Genomic DNA, 19,342 nt, shown 5'->3' on the forward strand with positions numbered 1-19,342 from the left:
TTTTTGAGCTGCCAGATCCTTTCCAGCATGCTCTGAGAACACTGCTGCTCCCAGCTCCCTCCAGCACTTGGGAAGAGGACCAGCCAAGCTCAGAGAGCAGGGACAGCTGCTCCCAGTGCGGTGGTTCAGTGCGTGTGCACACAACCTGTCTTTAAAATATTACAGATCATAAGGAGCTGGAGGTGCCTCCACAGGTTAAGTGCATCAGAATGGGAATTCTGAATTGGCATCGCAAGTTTGTTTAAATCCTGCCTTAAACACCTAAATACTTCACTGACCTCTGTCTCAGCTGTGTTCTCTGCTACACTGTACTCAGGTTCTTGGATTCTCAATGTAGTGCTGCTACACTGTACTCAGGCTGTTCTGTAGTACTGCAAAGACCAACGCTGCACAGTTCTTCAACCACTTGAAAGAAATAAGACTCATTTGAATAAATAAGCTATGATATAAATATATTTACACTATGCACAGTCTTACAGGAAATACATCTTATTAAAAAATCATAGGCAATAACAACAACACCCTACAATCCACTATGGTCACTACAGGTTTTGAATTTTAAGTTTTTTATTAGAGAAGTTGAAAGTTTCATCTCAGGACCAACAATAACATAATTATCTCTTTTCATTTATTTTGTTTATAGGAATATGTAGAATTCATTTGTACAGGCATATACAACAAAGTAATCGGTGCTTAGTACATTGAAATCAGGAATCTGATTTGTTCTAAACTACCATTTTTCCATGCAGTCATCTTTGAACTGGCAGCATGGACAAATTTCAAGCGGAATGCTTACATGCATCGTTTTGCAATATAACTACAGCAAGCTTTGGAAACATGCAAATTAACACATTAGCAAATTGTTTTTGTATCTAATGGACATAAAAAGGTTATTCCTGATATGAAATTCTGAAAATCTGCATAAATACTTTTGTGTAAAATTAAATTAGTTATGTACTTTTCTTTTACTTGAAGTATCAAGAATGCCCATGTAATTAATATACACACATATATAGAGAGACCTTGTTATGCTAAAAGTCTTTGTAATTAATCAAACAATATTCTGTGCCATTTATTTATTCAGTATTTACTGGCTAAAAGAATGACTGTGGTCATATAGTAGGCATTACAGTCTTATTAGCATTTGTATCACATGCAAACATACTCTTAGCATTTCTGTTTACTAATTTTATCATGTGGCAACATGTATGTGAATTTTTCTACAATGTTGTGATTCTGAAGTGTATAAATACTTTTTACATTTTCACAGTTACAAACTTTTTGCCAAAAGCCATTTAAACAATCTTTAAGTTACAATGAACTGTAATATCTGGGATCTGCAGCAACAGGATCAAAATGCAATTTCTGTACAAGCAATATATGATGTAAACTTTTCTTAAAGTGCCTAATACATAATCCCTTAGAGCACTGAGCAAGTTTGGCACAAATACACTGTATTTCCCTCATGCTAACCATTGCAGTAACTTTCACAGGATATCGGCTTCTTTCAGACATGATGGAGTTGATATGGCGCTTGTGAATTACATCATTGTACTGCAGAAACATCCTGTGAAGTTACTGTTACAGTTGATGAATTTGACAGATGACTTTGTACATATTGTACTTTCAAACATACACAATGTTCAGCTGTTTACCGTCTGCTGCCTGAAAAATACTTTGAAATATAAATTAAAAATTGCCCCAATTCTACTCCTTACTAACTTGATTGGGATCAATATTATTACAGTGACCTAGCAAAAAATCCAGTTCAGTGGGCTCAATGACAGCAGGTGCTGAGCAGCTGATATGTTACGTGTTGTGGTTTGGCGGCATGGGCTTTCTACACAATACATCACACATGAGAACACAAATGGTAGGTAACATGACTTGACTATGGTTTTGTTGCCATTTGAGATAATGTTAAAAATATCTGTTGTGTTTCAAGGCTCTGATTGTGTAATTGATACAGGCAGTCTGCCTGTGGAGATACAGAAAGGAATACAGGACTGGATTTAAAAACTGTGTTCATCTTCTGATTAGTGTTTTCCTGAACCAAAGAAATTCTTATTATGGAAATCCAACAAAGGAAATTCAGTGCTCAGTGTTAAAAAGAAACAATGCAAACCTTAAGACTTGGTGGTCCATAGCTACATTTTCTATATATCAAAAAGAAAAAAAAGAAAAAAAAAAGGGGGAGAAAACAAGGAAAAAGCCCACTTTTCAACCACAGCAATAGTATTTTGAATTTTGCTCTCATTTTAAGGATGCTGTGTTCTCCAACTTCAATTTACATGTTGAGGCTTTAGACCACTGTTGCTGGCCTGCGATCCATCTCTGCTTCCAGCTTCACCATCTGCTGCATCTCCTTTGCCTGCAATCCAAAATAACCACATGAAGCACTGCATCAGATCGTGTGTTCAGAATGATGCACATTTTATATGATAGCATCTGGGTAAAATACAGGCAAAACACACTGAAGATACATGTAATAACACTATGTCTCTCCCCCCTCCCACCACGTCATTATGTTTTCAAAATCAGCTGTAATTCTTATGTCTACAAATTCTAGGAAAATATTTTTGATTTTATTCCAAGATTCATGGGTTGAATTTCTGAAGAAACACACAGTAAAATGCAAAAGCACTAATTTTAGGGAAGAAAACTATTCAGATGCTCATTCAACTGTTTCTCCTGATAAGAAATGTCTTTGGGAATGTATGGTCAATCACTGCTGTGAGAGTACTGCAATATACTTTTTACTTCCTGAAATGTTCAGAGTTAATTTATGATCTGGACCGATTTCTTTCCATAAAGACAACAAATGATGAAAATCTGTCAGCGTAACATCTTTCTTGCAGTATGTTATATAGTTTGCCTTTTTTTTTTTTTTAAATAATCTTTATCTGGCCTGGAGATCTTTCTTGTCTTTTATTATTACAGATGTGAACTATTTCACCTCAAGATTAGACTACTGCTACATGTCCTCCATGGGATTACGCACATTGAATCCACCTGAAATTGCATCCAATTGCATTGTGCAGAATACAGCACTGAATTTATGCCAGATCTTGCAATAAACTCTGCATGTCTCAGGCTTTGCAAGAAGAGTTAAAGCACTGTATAAAAATGTTATCTGGCCTGGGAATCCTCTGCTTAGAGGGAGCTTTTAAAATTCTCTTTCTCTCCATCGCACATACATACTTGTACATGCTTACTCCTCCTGTGGCTCAGCTACAGATTATAAATTGTACTTTGGTTGAAACTCTGTGGTTTGAAAGAACTGGGAGTCACCATCTCTTCATTTTCTGTGACGACTCTCAATCTGTGAAGTTATTTAAATCCATATCCCAAAGGACTCCGAATAACTTGACCCAGAGGGCAAGCTATCTTTACAACCAAGCCTCTGGAGATTAGGACAAGTTTAGGAAGAGGAAAACCAAACTAATCCTTTCTTCAGCGTACCTCCTTTGTATCCGCTAGGCAGGGAAGAATGGTTACTGAACTTGATTTATGTGAACTCTTCCTCAGAAAGTTGTAAATGTTGCTTTGACAGGGAAATTTGATATACAAACTCCTGCTTAAGTAGTCACCTATTCTGGACATGCAAAGACATATATGTGAACATGGGCAGATGTAGATCTAAAGTAATGAGATGCACAGCTATCCATTTTGCAAGGTAAACGTGGGTTTGTACAGATGTGATATACGTGCCTTCTTGAAAAATCTAGCCCTGTACTTTCACAATCATCATCATCATCTTGGGGAAAAAAAGTAATTATGATAATAGCAAAGAAACTGTCATAAATATGATTAAAAATTAATCAATGCTCTCCATTTAAATGAGTTAAAAGCTTGAAAGTAATGAAGAAATAATTTTAACATGGAAATGTGAAAACATAATAAATAAATTAATATGTACAACCTCTTCTGAAATGTTGGCTGGATTTTGCCTGTGTGTGAAGTGCAATTCCAGATAAAACTCTGTGTTTGTTTTTTAGTGACTCATTCATTTTACATTTTAGAGTTGTGACTTAACTGCTGGCACATAGTGTCCTATAAATATTCTGCACGCCAGTGTATAGCGTAGGGAATTATTTTAGAGATAACCTGGTTTCAAAGAACACATTAGCATAGGATCACAGTGCCTATTTTTGCTACTCTGAGGCCAGTTCAGACAGTGCACTCTGACGTGCACACACAAACACAATATGACGAGCTTTCTGGAAGGCAGTGCTAAAGCTACAGTGAATCCGTGAAGTTAGTGGCAGTTAATGGATCCTGCTTGCAAAAGATGCTTGCTCTCTAGTGAAATCTGAGACAGGCTAAGAACCATATATATTAAATGAAGAATCTTTTTTTTTTTTTTTTCTCTAGCCTAATGAATGTTTTTTTCCTCATTAGATGTCTGTAAATACATGTTGCAAAAGTGTGGTGCAATATGTGAGTATGTTATCAATTCAAGAAGATAATTCAGGTCAGGCAATACTGTAAAACTGGATGTTCAAGCCTAATACAACTATTTCCCTTGGAAAGAGAAGGGTTAATAGAGATTTCTTGTGAGTAATGATTATTTAGGAAGCTACAGCAGCACAGCCACACAGTATAATTACCATACTTTGTAATGCGCTGGATTTTAAAGTGAATTTTGAAGTGCTGGAACCCTCTTCTTCAAACACTAAAAAGCTATTTCTAGCAATCTATTTTATACTTCGCTATTTTTAGTGTGGAATTTCTTATTTTATTACCATACTAATATATGTGAATATTCTTTGTCTATCAGCATTACCAGTTAAGCATATGTATGTTAACACTAAAATAGTTTTCTTCAATCAATACACACTTTTTGCAGACAGTTTAGAACTCTGAATGTATCTTTCAGTAACAACAGGTAATGTACAATACAAGTTAATCTCTAAATATTTCCTATTTACATCATTGTTCATATGCATCTGAATTGGAGATGCTAAAGCACAAAATACTGTTAGGCTCAAATACTTGTGTGCAAAAAAGATTAACATTGTGTTCACTATGTCAATGGTACTTCCCAATGGTTGCATTTACAAGGAAGGCTCCAATGATAATGATTCAATTTAGAAGGAAAGCACACTGAAATAAGAGTTTGCTTATTATACGTCCATCCTACCTTGTGTTTGAGACACTGCATGACAGGATTTCAAAAGCTGTTTGTACAAAAATAATAATGTCAAAATTGAGTAATACAAGGAGAAACAAATTAAATGAATGAAAACTGAGGTGAGACTAAAAAATTAATGCAAGGAAAACATACATAAAACAAAAATTTAAATTATAACAGCTTGTATTGAAGGCTGTTTCCACCCATATTTCTACTTTTTACGTTCTATATTTGTATGAAAAGTTTCTTCACCCATTTGATCAGAAAAAAAAAAAACACAACATTTTGAAATGTGCATTAAACAAATACCACCTTTATTTTGATCCAATTAGCTTTCACACATCAATGCATATAGCAACAAAACCAGACCTTGGGTTTGCATTGGTGCACTTTAGGGACTGAAAGGAAGTGGTCAGGACAGCACGTGTGGAAGTATATTTTCTGATGGATTAAATCAAGTGGGTTAAAAAGCTGTTAAGGACTGCCCGTGGTGGAGGCCTCCACATGCCCCCACAAAGTGATAACCTGACAGAACCTGCATGATTTTCCTCTGTTTCATCGCTGATGATGTGGGCTGACCTGCACTGAAATGGAGTATGAGCAAGCTCATGTAGGCTGTTATTGCCTCTCAGCAGTGGAGGCTGTAACCCCAGGTGAGGGAAGAATCTAACTGCTGAAAGAGGTGACTCCTTTAACAACCCACAATTATTTCCCAGCAGCCTATCTCCCTTATACATGATGTGTTTGCCACATTGTGGTTGAAAGTACAACTGTAATCATTCCCTCTTGTCCTTATGTGTTTAAACGCTGGATCTAAGACCCTCTGAAGCCACCAGCAGAAAGACACCACTGATAACACCTGTCTTTGGATCAAGCCCACTATTTTTTGTCAACTAGTTCAGTTTACAGAGTTCTCTGTGATGCTCTCTAAAGTTAACGCTACAGGTCCACTGTACCCCAATTGCCTCCCCTAGGTGTCCTCCCACCCCATCTTTTGATTATGTGCAGCTATTGCTCAGGAGCAGAATGACCAATAGGTTCATTCGTGTTGTATGTCAGAGATGGCATCTACAGAAACCCTGGCAGGGGACAGACTGGAAGTTTTGCTTGCTGTCCAGAAGGAAGGTGGAGCAATCAGAAGGCAGAGCCACAGTGGCCAGGGTTCAGTAGTAGCAGCTGCCTGTGACCCTACTTGCTGTCATCACCCCAGAAGTTAACCCAGTCACACACAGCTTTTGGGACTCTTGTGATACTGGAAACACTTGATTTGGACATACTCTTCCCTCCCCCTCTGCAAGATTACTTTAATTCATAGTATAGTGTCTGCCAGAGAGTTTAAGTTCAGAAAATTTAATAACAAAGAATTAAGTGCATAACCCTTGAAAGCAACAGGTATTAAACACATCCTTTCTCTCTCATCTTACTGAACTGCTGGGTATATCCCCCTTGCAGTTTACACTTGTGTAAGTGCATTACTGCAAGTTCATGCATATTACAGCTCTGCTGGCTCAACCTTTCAGCAAGGGAACTGCTCAGAACAGTACTGCTTCTACCAGAATTAAGATTAGAATTTTCCTTGCCTTGCCAAGTAGCTTTTTCAAATTAAAAAAAAATAATGATTATAAACTAGCAGAAACTAAAAGGTATTTTAATTAGGAAAGGGTGTATTAGCACAGATTAAACTCCCCGTGCTACTATACTCCTCTATTGTTCAGTCCAAACTAAAGTGGCTCTTGGAGTTCAGAGATGCTCTGTGCACATGCTTTACCTCTATTTCCCAGTCAGCACTAGAAATATAAGTTCAAAAGCAACAGAAACAGATTTTCTTGAGGTAGTTTTGTGGAGTAATTAAAATTTGTATGCTGGGCTTTTTATTACTGTCATATCTAGCTAATGAGTACCAAAGTGGCTGAGCTGCTAAAAGGACAGACTGACTAAACAGTTAAGCTTTCACATCTGAAACAGACCGAGTTCTATATCATTCATTTTAACTCCCCCAGGTACTTGAGTGACCACGAACAAGCTCATTTTCCCCAGTTTGGTAATGATTTATATTTAGAAGCATTCTGTTCAGCCTGATTCTGGTTACCATTCTTACTAGTCTGCTTTTATTTTAAGCATTTTTAAAAAATACCTGCTCATTCTGCTTCTCTAAGACTTCTAAATGCTCAAGCTGAACTTTTTTCAACTGATCCATTTCCTTTGACTGCTTCATTGCAAGCTGTAAGCAAGAGAAAATATTGGGAGAGAAATATAATGCATTATTGAAACACAAAACAAAAACTTAATTGAAATATATATATACTGTGTTGCCTCCTTTGGATAGTACAAAACATCACAGGAGGCCCTGTCTTAAGAAGAGTCTTAAGAAGAGCTATTAATATAACAATAATATATTTATACATATTGCATATAATATATATACTACATAGAAGTCTAACAGAGACACATCAACCTTAACTTTGTTGTTTTAAAGTTTCCTCTTATATAGATGTTAGATCTTTATACTACAAGCAAGTGGAACAAAACAAGGACAATCATTCATTTTTATTTATTTATTTTTTTACTAGAGCTGTATTCTCAACACAGAAATGAAAATGAATATCCAGAAATAGTCAAGGTTATAGTTACCCTTTTTCTCTCTTCGAGGAACTTTTTTGTGTTGCTGCTGTTCAGTTCTCTGACTCGTCTAAAAAAATACAAACATTGTCCATGAAGACTTGTTAGAAAAAAAAAAAAAAGAAACTCAAAGGTACCAGCAGAGAGAACCACAAACTTGTAAATTGTATTTTAATTTTTGATTATTTGTCACATATGGCACTAATGGCAAGCTGAACAGTCTTCTAGTTATTACACTTTATTGTTTCCAATGAAGTTTTGACTTTTTGCCTTACTCAGGAGTGGTGAAGAGAACTTAAAAAACTGTTTAATTCATCTGTGTATTCTTCATTTCACTCTCCATTCATCAAAATAAATTGATTACAGAGTGCTACATCTCCAGCAGTGGCAATGGAAAAAACATCTGATCATCATATGTAAAGTTATGGTTTACCAATGCTTTAAGGTTCTTAAAGATATTATTTATACAAAGATAAATATACAATACTAATGTAAGAGACATAATCATAAGACTCTCTTCTTAGGATTCATGTCATGAAATACACCAGAAATAGTTCAAAGAACTGAATCAGCCTAACCTCAAAGCCTGAAAAGTGGAACTGCATTCAGACTGCATTCAAATATCAGAAGAGATTTATTTTCAAGTTGTTACTGGAGGTCTTACATAAACTAAGCATACAGTTACAAAGGCCTCTGACAACTCATCTTTCTGATGAGCTAGGAATTTGTAACACTTAAGAGGCTTAATTCAGTAGGAATAGGTTCAAGCCTTTTGGCCAACACAGCCCAGTATCAAGGAGAAAAAGTAAAGAGGAAAGAATGAGCCAGATGGCAAGCCCAAAGTGAAGGGGAAACCTTGAAGGCTTATGAGACATCATCATGTACATTCTGCTTCTATCTACTTATTTGGAAACGTAAAGAAGAAACTTAAAATAGATATAATACAAATCAATCTTCCAAAAAAGTCTCAGTAGCTGGTACTGGCAAGTCTCTCAAGTCAATTGTGGCTGTCTTCCCCAAACATGCTTTGAACAACCCACTTTTAGAAGTGTAGTTGTGCCCTTGGTTCGCTGAGCTTAGATGCTGGCCAGGTTCCTAATACCAGCACATAATAACGGAGAGAGCTGTGGTTCTGTTCAGGACCAGAGGCAATACACGTGCTGTTCAACAGTACACCTCCAGCTTCTTCACTCCTATCTTTCATCACCCTCTCCATTCATTATCATCGCTTTTAGCACACCTGTCTTCTGTTCCATCTCTCTTCTGTGTTATCAGTAGAAGATGGAGAAAAGCATTCACTGGCACCACCTCCTGTGTTTTTAGTGATGCTGCCTCTTAAGTTATTCTAAGTCCACCTAGCACCAAACCTCAGACTCCCTTTTCAGAACAACCCTAATGTCATTTAAAAAAAAAAAAAAAACAAGTGCAAAAAAGTATACTGCACTCCTAAGTACAGTCATTACAACTCTTAGACTTACACCAGTCACTCACAGATAGTAAGTATAAAGTTCAGGACATTTTTGTTTCCCTGAGAAGGGCATCACATTTATTAAAAGAATAAACACGAGAAAAGTAACACCTTTCTTAAAATGGTCATTTAAAAGTATTCAGCACAATCATTAGACATTGTTTCCCTACATAAAAGCATGGTTTTAACAGAATTAATCTGTGAGTTCACTTGCCAGCTTTTGATAATGTTCTTCTCTTCTCAGAAAGGAAGCTCTGGTACTTACCTCTCTCTTTCTGCTTTGTTTTTGATAGATTTGTCTTGGCTTATGGCTTTGCTGTTCTCCATAGATATTTTAGCCTGGTTGGCACGCATCTCCTTGCTTTCCCTAGGCAAAATCAAATAAAATCATGAATATACAAAATGCAATTGCTGATGAAGTTGGTTTCCTGGTATTACTCTGCATCGTAGCTTATTTTGTCCTTGAAGTATTAGGGAAGAGGAAAGACCAGACTATAACAAAATTGCCTTCCTTTAGGTAGACTTTATACAATTTGAGCAAGCATTCAGAAATCTTCATTTGTCCTAGAGAACATAATTGGAAAGAGAAGCTTTATGCATTTTACACTTTGAATGTTTTTAAAGGGTGGAAAATAGTCTTTTCTCCCTAGTATAAAGTTGTCTGAACATGAGCTACTGTCAGCTATGTAGAAAATGCAACTTACCTATTACATATCCTGCACTCTGAATATGGCTGCAATACAAATAGTAGTAGTACTTCCTAGGGTGGTATGAGCTGACAGCCTTCCTTTCAAGACTTCTACGCTGGGACTGCAAAAAGCCCTATGTTTTAGACCATGGCCAAACCTGTGCTTGTTTTCTCCTTCTGGCCCAGAGAACTCTGCAGTCTTTTCTGTGAAACTGTGTAGCTTTAACAGGAGTTATGATTCATTGTTGGGACTAACAGCACAGATGCTGACTTTCAGAAACGGCTTATGAACTGTGAGTGAACAGAATTTGGCTCAGTCTTGGTAAGCCAGCCGAGCTCCAGAAAGGCCTTCCCTGAAGGCTTTCTCTTACTTTCTGCCTGCTTAGTATTCCAGCTCTGGCAGCTCCTGATCTTAAGTGCTTATTTGAACAGGAATTATATATGGAAATTAGACAGTGAATAACTGGCAATAGTAATTGTGAAGTCCCCAGCAGTGCATAAGCATGTAAAAGTTACCTGTTGCAAGCCAAGGCAGTGCCTCAGTCTCTTTTTCTGGACATATCTTAGAGTAGAACACTGATTAATTATTGTACTTATTAACCCCAAATTTTAAGTATGCACAGGAGAAGAGTGGCACAGAACAGAGAGCTTAATTTAATGAAATGTTGACACAATTTTTGAGGCACTCTTTAATCTCTAGAAGACATTGATGATTAAGTAGCATGAGTAAACTTTGTTCCATAACTTACATTTTTCATACATTGAAACTTTTTTAAAAAAATGCAGCACTCTTTTTTTCCTCTAAGAATTCATAAGAAACATTTCCTGAATACAGACTTAAAAGCAGTAAAAATGAGACAGAGCTCTAAAAAATGTTCTTTTGAGAGCACATTTCATTCCAATTGTCCCTTCTCCAAATAAAAGCTTTTATTTTCTATATTCAGTTTAAAGTAATTTTCAAGAACACTACCTTAAGAGCAGTACTGAAATAATTTTTTTTTAAATTCCTGTGCACAGGGATATGAAAAATGTTAAGTGTGGGTGTTCATACTGACTTAATCTATTTGCATCAGATATAATTTCAGAGTGAAAGCAGTTAAGAGGATTAGAGGACTACTGTGCATCACTGATGACTTAAAATGAGGCTTTGGCCACGGATATGGCTAGAAGAGCCAACACCTATCCATGTGCAACTGTTTCTCTGTTCTGGCAGCTATGATTTAGCTCTCAGTTGCACTGCTAATGGTCTTCCTGGGTGTTTTTGGTTTTCACCACTTGCAGGAAATAGAAGATATTTTTAATAGAAGACATGAAAAATCTCATTGTCCTTTTAAAATCACCAACAAGCGCTTGTAGGGACCACTTCTTGTTTCTAAAATAGCATTTCCCAAAGACAGGGCCAAAGTTCTAGCATCAGTTCACTGCCTAACTGCCTGACCTGGGGCTTCACGTGAAATCCCAAAGTTCAGCCCATATGCCACGAGTAAAGAACTCCCTCCTGCTCAGAGGTGATGGGTATACCTATAGTACAAGTTAACTGCAAAAAGTAGATAAGCCGGGATGGCAAAGGAAAAAGGGATTCTGAAAAAACACCATATGTGACTACAAAATTTAACTGTTGGGTTCCTACTGTATCATACTGATTGTAACTCTGAAATTTGTACAAATGTCTTCTGAAAGGATATGTGAGTTTAAACACGTGAATCTATCCTGGGAATTAATACATATATTTAGATTACATTAAAGTGCATTAATGTTATATCACCAGTCTTGTTTGAGTATCTAGAAAACTCCTTTTGTATTACAAAAAAAAAAAAAAGAAAAAAAAAAGAAAAACATTTTTCCTTTCTCTCTCATGTTATTTAAATACAAAATGCTTGCAGATATGAGCTTCAAGTCCTCAATTTCTGAAATGCTGCAAGCTCACTACATCACAGTCAGTAAAGCTAACCCATTCATGGTAGGTAGGGGGGATGGCATCCCTAGAGTTCAATAAGCTTCAGATTTTTAGTAGTATTTGCTGTCTTCTGCTTTGTTTTTAAATGAGCTCAAAGCATAAACTGTAATTGCTTTTCCCACTGCACATGAAGGGAAACAATCTACCCTGCAGCAGATAACTATCATTTTAGATTACTGATCTTTTCTACCAGCTTTGTGTCCTCTGTTGTGATAGCTAACTGATTACTTCAGCTCACAGAGAAGGGAAACAGCAAGAACAGCATGCTGAGAGTATGGTTCACCTCCCACACTGCTCTCAGATAGATCCCTCTTTTCCTATGGTTACCTGAGCTGTCTCTTGGTTATTACATGCACCTATACATATAAATGTGTATGTGTTCCCACATACAATGCATTCTCTGAAATAGTTCACAAATGATTAAGTGTAAAATTTCTTTGGGGGCATTATTATTCACATTTCAAATTTCCCATTCCAAATTCTTCTGAAATATTCATAGATGTAGACACACTCCTACATTTGTTTTAAACAGGAAAGTTCCCGGTCTGCACATTTGGGGATTACATACAAGCTCCTGAATAAGCAGAAACACTAATTGCCATGAATAAAGCAAAACAAATTTTGAAGGTTGTTACTCCTGGGACAGCTGAGAAGAAAAAGTTCTCAGCATTTATCAGGATGTAAATTTTGAGGTCTGGTTCTTAGGAGCTCTAAAAATAGAACAATATGTGGACTTACACATAAGTGATTGCTATGAAGAGAGAAAAATCCATTACTAAGAATATATGTTCATATATTCATTTACAATAAATTATACAGGGCCAACACAGAGATGCAGAAATTCTAAACCCAAGAGAGCACGTATGGAAAACTAACAAAAACTTAATTTCAAAAAGATGAGGACAAAAATATCCTGTTCCACAAGCAGGGTATACATCAGTAGAATATCTTCTAAGTGCTGGAGTGAATTTCAAACAGGACAGAAAACAGGACTCTCAAAACCAAAGAGATATGATTTCTCTGGGCTGGATGATGCAGCCCAGTAAGATTCAGAGACACAATGCTAAGGACTGCACCTTCCTCTGGCTAGTGTCTTTTGAACAAAGCATTTGTATTATAATTTAACAATTTTCTGACTTTAGTTTTGATGGGGTATGTATTGAACGACAGCTTGAATACATGGGTTAACACAGAGATTAACATAAAGATGAGCTCACTAAAAGCCTTTTGCTGGGACAATTCTCTGTTGGATGGAAAGCTTGCAGGTCCCAGCATGTGTTCTCTGATGCAAAGATAAGCTGCTTTTTTCACTCAGAATTTTTTAAAAAAATAATTTAAATTCCTTCATTAAATGTGATTTATTTATTCCTTTTTCCCTATGGTTTTGATGTGAAAGATGCTGTAGACAATTACATATGAATATGTATATATGTAAACACACATAGTGCATTCATGTGCTTTTAAGGCTGCTTCACATATTAGATCATAGCAGAGGAAAATGATTCCTCTCCTTACTTCCATTTTTTAACAGTCCGGATACTATTTGTATTTAATTTCTTCAAACTTCAAATGTGCAGGACAGTTAATCATACAAGGAATGTGACAGTAGTGTCATGCAGTATCTTCTGCGTTCCCAGTGATTATGGCGGTATATTGTGTGAAGATATTAGTCTAACACAGCCTACCTCATTATCCGTTCTTTTTATGATCTTATGTTTTGTAGATCTTTCTTATAATCAACAACGTTATAAATACATGTACCCACAAGTGCTAGCAATTTAAAGAACATTTCCATATTTGATCTTTCTCAGTTTTTCTGGGTAAAGTCCAGACACATCCACAGCTGATGTGAACTACCACCACTTAATCGCATCCACTGCCTTTAATGAAGTTCCTGCAACTTAATCTGCCAAGAAGCCCATTCCTGCACCTCTCTATTCCTTGCCTGGTAACTTAATTCACTTCTACCATGCATGCAGTCCAGTACCTTTGACAGCAGTACAGGAGCTATCAGCACAAGAAACTAGAGCATTCTACAAAACAGACACCAGCCAAGCCCTCGTCATCAAGTAGCACTGCCCTGCTCACCTGTCATGTGAAAATTTTAGCTGCTGGGTTTGTTGTTCATGAGCATTAATCAGCAGTTTCTTCAGTAGTTCACACTGTTGGTTCAAGTGTAAATCACGGATTTCTTGCTCTTCAGCACTGTGTGTATTGATCATCTCAGACCACTCTTTAGTGTGCTGTGCCACAATCTCTTTGACCTGTAGAGAAGGAACAGCAACTTTGCCAGTGGTTCTCAGGCTATAAGACCAACTATTACTGCTGCTGAAGATGATGTAGAGACAATCATTAAAAAAAAGATTAGAAAGAATGCAGCTAAACTGTGAAAACGAAGTTACACAAGTGAAATTGCTTCAGAGTAATGAAGCCACTGAGGACACTACAGGGTGTTATAAAAACAAATATAAAGCCACCCCCTAACACCTAAAGTGCCCTGAATGAATTGACTGCATTTATGCTTTTGACTGTACTAACATTATTTTAAAACCTTCTCTAACACCAAGTTCATTATAAAATGCTTCCATATTCCTGGTTGCAAGGAAAAAAAGATATTAAGAATATTGAAAGTAACAATGGAAAAACCTAGTGAGTGGGACTTCTCTGAGGGCTTAAATACAGTCTTTGATTTTGTGAGACAGCTTTAAAAACAGTTAGTTTACAGAGACATCCTGTATTTAATACAACCTGAATCTTAGGATAGGTTACGTATTTTTGTTTTATATTCGTTAAGTCAGCAGGGAATCTGACAAGCATTCTTCTTTTGCTTATCTCCCAAGACTCACAAGAAAAAAGAGATTAAAGTTTTGGAAAGTTCCCAAGACACAGTTTGAAGAAGTCTAAATCACTAGAGTTGTTATTATAATAGTATATTACACTCAATGATTTAGAAAAGAAGCTAATAGAAAGATATATTTTATTATCCTTTAATAATCAGCTTTGTGTATTTTGACAAGCTATCCCACTTTTCCATAAGTGGTATACAAAATGTGCCTCACGAAAAATAAACCTATTTTCAGGTACTCATTTCAAGTTCTGCTATAGTAACTAATCGCATTTGGGTTGTCTTCTATCAAAGCTAAACATTACTCTTCGAATCAAAAATTGCCACCATCTTGCTCAAGAAGTGATTGATGCCAGTATTTCAAGTGTGGGCCCACAGAAGCTCTGCATAATGCAGAGCTGATCTTCCTACACACACTGGTGATGGTGAAAGAAGAGGGGGTTGAAAAGACCCAGTCCCCATTCTGCCCTGGAGAGGCTCCTCTGAAGGCCACCCTACACAAAGGACATGTGTAATAAAGCTGGATTCATAATAACAAAAAAGAGCAAGTAATTTTCTAACAGATCTGGGTGACTACCACTACATGAAAAACAGACCTACATTTAACTACAGTTAAACAGGTATTTCATATCAAAACGGATAGGATGTGAAGCAGAAGCAGCTGCAGGTGAGCTACCTGTAATTTTCTGCAGCTGTCATAAAAAAAAAAAAAAAAGCACTTTGAGGGAGGACATTGTAAGACCAAAATAGGCTTAATTCAAGAGGATATTTAAGTGTGAATGTGCCTCCAGAGAAACGAGTCATACTTAATTTTGTGCATGTGGGTAAGCATACTACTAAAACAGAACCTGTGAAGTGATATGAGCACTGAAGGATGTGGAGCTGTTAGTGGGAGTAATAGCTTTAATAAGAAGTTCCTAAGGCAGTACTGCCTTTGGAGCCAGAAAAAAACATAAAGATTTGGTTTTAAAATGGGTCAAAACAAATGCTTGGAAGTTGGTAAGGAAAAAGCACTTATTTTTCAGATGGAGTTTCTGAAAGGTTAAGGGGCAGGCACTCCAACTCACCTCTAGCACTTACTATGGCACTTAGGTTAGGACCAAGTTTAGTCTAAGCTCCTTGTAATGGTGATGAGGAAAGTGGGACAGATTCATAGCAGGATTAATCACACCTACAGATTAAACACTCTCTGGAGATGTCCCTGTAATATTTATAGGGCCTCATGCAACTAGACACTTCGGTTATGAATTTCCTCTCAATACTGATCATTTGGCTTACCCCCAGGGAGACCTGGAGTCTACTTCAGTGGAGCTAAAAGTTAGCCATTGATGAAGTTTTTGGGAAAATCCATTCTTTTTTTTTGATTTACTTTCAGCATGAGTCTCCAGATGGATTCAGCTTCATCCATAATTTGGAGAAAAAAGATTCAGGTAGATCCAAAGTCCTTAGTAACTAAGTGTAATTGCAGAAAATGGACCACGCACTCAGAAAACTTCTATTGTCACAATGTTAAAAAGTATTAATGTTTAGAAAAGAATAATGTAATTATGAGACCCATGATACAGGCAGAGCCAGCAGCAAATCACGTACCATATACCTTGGCACAGCAGCCAACACATGGTTTGCTACAAAGATTTGTGATTCAAATTACCTTCCTATAGAGAATACCCTGACTAGCCTCTGTCCCCTTTCAAAGGTCAATAAAACTGTAGCAGGCGCTGTGAGAGAGCTGTCCGGGTAATCTTCTCCCTCACTTGCTGCTGTGCAACTCTTCCATACAGTCAGTCACTTGGGACTGGGTTTCAGACTACTTTAAATTCCCAGAAAGTGCAGGGGATATTAACATATGAGATCTGATTCCTAGTCACAGTAAGGCTGTTCTACATTGACCCAGAAGGACAGGCATGCGTCCAAGTAAATAAAAGAGTTTGCTTTTATTTAAAGTGTCTTCACCTTGTACAGGAAAAGCAAACAAACTTCGCATAAAAAAGAATTGTGACTCAATAAAACAATGAAACATATAAATGCATAAACAGTGGAAACCTTGGTGAAAGCAAATATTCTGTGACTTAAGTGCAAAGAGCTTCTACAAAGCCCAAATAAATACAGAGAAGGAAAGAATCAAGTGCCCATTACAAATGTTTAATGTGATCACAGTTTTAAAATGGTTGATATATACACTACAGAAGAACTCTAAGGCAGAAATCCTGCATCTCAGGTACACTGATAGCAAAGAAGAAACCCCCAAGGAGACTTAAGCATGGCAGTACTCTTAAGTATTTAATCTGAAAATACAGATAATAAGAATAGAAAAATTGCTTCTGTTCATGGACAGAAATGCTACTATGTGCTACTAATTTCAAAATCAGCATGTAATTTAAGTGGCAGGTATGGCTCCTTGTAAGACGAGTTTTTCTCTTGGGGTGGGAAAGAAATGGAAGATTTCTTTCTTTTTTCTTTTTCTTTTTTTTTTTTTTTTTTAAATATCCTGCAAGCTAGAAGTCTTATTTCAGGAACGGCAAGATATAACTTGATGAGTAGGATGCAAGGGATTTGCCAAACAACAGTTACAAAATTTGAAATACTCAATTTGACTCAGATTCAGATGACCTTAGAACTCAAGAATATTAAATCATCTGAAATCCAATTTTGCTACAGATCTGTGATACACTTCAAAGTTTAGATGTAATAAATTCAATATACATCCTTGCTTTCTTCCAATTTATTAGCATTGCAGTTAAAATGACTATTTCAATTGGGCTGCGTTCTTGTCCTACTTTCCACTATTAAGGTAGTGTTGCTTACCAAAAAGATAAAAAAAATAACCATTAGCTAACTTCACTCTTCTCTGCTCTACAAACTGTGTTTGTAATCCTGTCCTTTCATCTGTTCCTACACTGTGCCTAAGAGACTAATTAATATCTTGATAAGGAACTTTCTTTTGCATAGGATATATGCAAGATGTTTGTTTAGTCACTAAGTTCAAGCAGGAATAATCTTTGAAGTAATCTTTCGTTTTACTTCTTTTCATCCTCTGCCTGTGTGATGCTGGGACCTACTTTTCTAATGCAGGAGAGTAATTTGCGTCTGCTATGGTAACTGTGTGAACTACACATTGGGACATTCAGATCTAATTTAAATATTTTATGCCAAATTGGGCTGGACGTTTCCTCATGACAAGAAGACTTTTGTAGATGAAAAGGCACTTTGGTGCTAAAAGTGTGCATGCACATTGACACAGAGCTACATTGAAGGACATGAGCTGTAATTAAAGCTGAATTATGGTACCATCCAATTTCATATTAGTGGGCCAAATACTGAGAAATGCTGAACAACTGTTAATTAATCAAACTGCCAGTATATCAGTGTAATGCATTCAGCATCTCAGAATTTCATCTAATAGTGCACCTACGTTCATCTATGATAAAAGATAATTTCCCTATGGTCTTGAGCACTGTTTTCTAACTTGTTGCTTGCAACACTGTGAACAATCTCTGGGAATAATTCAAGGGCCCACACAGAGTAATTGAAACAAAGAAATGTGTGAGAATACTAAAATTGGTATATAATGTGGAAAATTTTGATGGAAGCACAGCAAGCAAGATATTGAAAATCACTGACCTAGAGCAAACCACAGAGGTAGATATCTTACAGAGGAATTCTTCAGAAATTTTCCAACATAGAGAGAGAGGCTTGGCATTTCAAAGGAGCTTAGATTTAACTCTCTTTGGAAAATGTCATCCTAAAACCTGACATGGGAGTGGAAAACATCAACCTTTTTTCCAGATACGGATTATAATTTAAACGAACTGTTTTGAAAGCAGGATTTTAAAAGGAACAGAGCTCAGAAATTGCATATATTTGTGGAAAGGGGAAACATGAGTCACATTTATCAGGTCTGGAAGATTAATGAACACTTGGACGGTCCTCGTGTACAAATCAGATATCTTAACTCCAGACTGCCAATGACACAAGCTGAGATCACAGCAAAGAATTTTCTACACAATATAACTTAAAATGAGTTTTGGAGCTCACGTCTGGATGATAGGGACCTAGTGCTCCTCAGAGAGTTTTTTCACTAAGAAATAAATGAATTATCTTTTTAAAGTTGTCAACAAATCTGCTTTAATTAAGAAAACAATTCTGGGCTTATCATAGGAGAAGGAGATAGGAAGATGAGAAAGACACACCAGATATTTTTTTCCTGGTGGTTCTCCTAAATCTTTGGCTGAAGAGGCAACAACAAGAAACAATCCTTGTTTAGAAGACCAGGATCTTCTCCACATGAAATAATACCAAAGAATAAAATTAGGAGAAGAAAAGATGAAAATAACCTTAATTCTCTAGTCTCAAAGATGTGGCTGCTTTTGTTTGTATTATCTATGCTCGTCTGATTCATTTCATGGGTTTCAGCTTTTACATTAACACTCCTGCTTACTTACTGTGTTCAGTCTCCTGCACACTTCTTTCTTCAGACCATTTTGTACATGGGTGTGTCTTCTAATATACCTGCCACCTTCTAGTTTGAATATCTTTTAGAAACTTTAATGCATGTCAACAAGTGGTAGGTAAAACTTTCAAAGAAAATACGCAGTCAGTGAGCATAGTGATAGTATAGAGTTACAGAGGAA

At 36.7% G+C, this 19,342-nt stretch overlaps 1 protein-coding gene across 4 annotated transcripts in view; it reads right to left on the reverse strand.

The window, feature by feature from the left end:
* Window positions 1-436: 436 nt before the first annotated feature.
* The window catches only part of PLCB4 (phospholipase C beta 4), a 203,252-nt gene continuing 184,346 nt past the window's right edge, over window positions 437-19,342 (reverse strand). For 3 of the 4 annotated variants that reach the window (XM_035552931.2, XM_035552924.2, XM_035552923.2), the window contains 6 exons: window positions 13,955-14,130; window positions 9,487-9,588; window positions 7,766-7,823; window positions 7,269-7,355; window positions 5,144-5,180; window positions 443-2,371 (listed from right to left, as the gene is read on the reverse strand). In XM_035552931.2, the coding sequence (XP_035408824.1) occupies window positions 2,283-2,371; window positions 5,144-5,180; window positions 7,269-7,355; window positions 7,766-7,823; window positions 9,487-9,588; window positions 13,955-14,130 (549 nt within the window). In that variant the 3' untranslated portion in view covers window positions 443-2,282. Of the gene's footprint in view, window positions 2,372-5,143; window positions 5,181-7,268; window positions 7,356-7,765; window positions 7,824-9,486; window positions 9,589-13,954; window positions 14,131-19,342 lie in introns of all 4 variants that reach the window. The other variant, XM_050709677.1, reaches the window with a different exon arrangement.

The sequence above is a fragment of the Cygnus atratus genome, chromosome 3 (genome assembly GCF_013377495.2).
Source record: "Cygnus atratus isolate AKBS03 ecotype Queensland, Australia chromosome 3, CAtr_DNAZoo_HiC_assembly, whole genome shotgun sequence".
In the NCBI taxonomy this organism is placed as follows: Eukaryota; Metazoa; Chordata; class Aves; order Anseriformes; family Anatidae; genus Cygnus; species Cygnus atratus.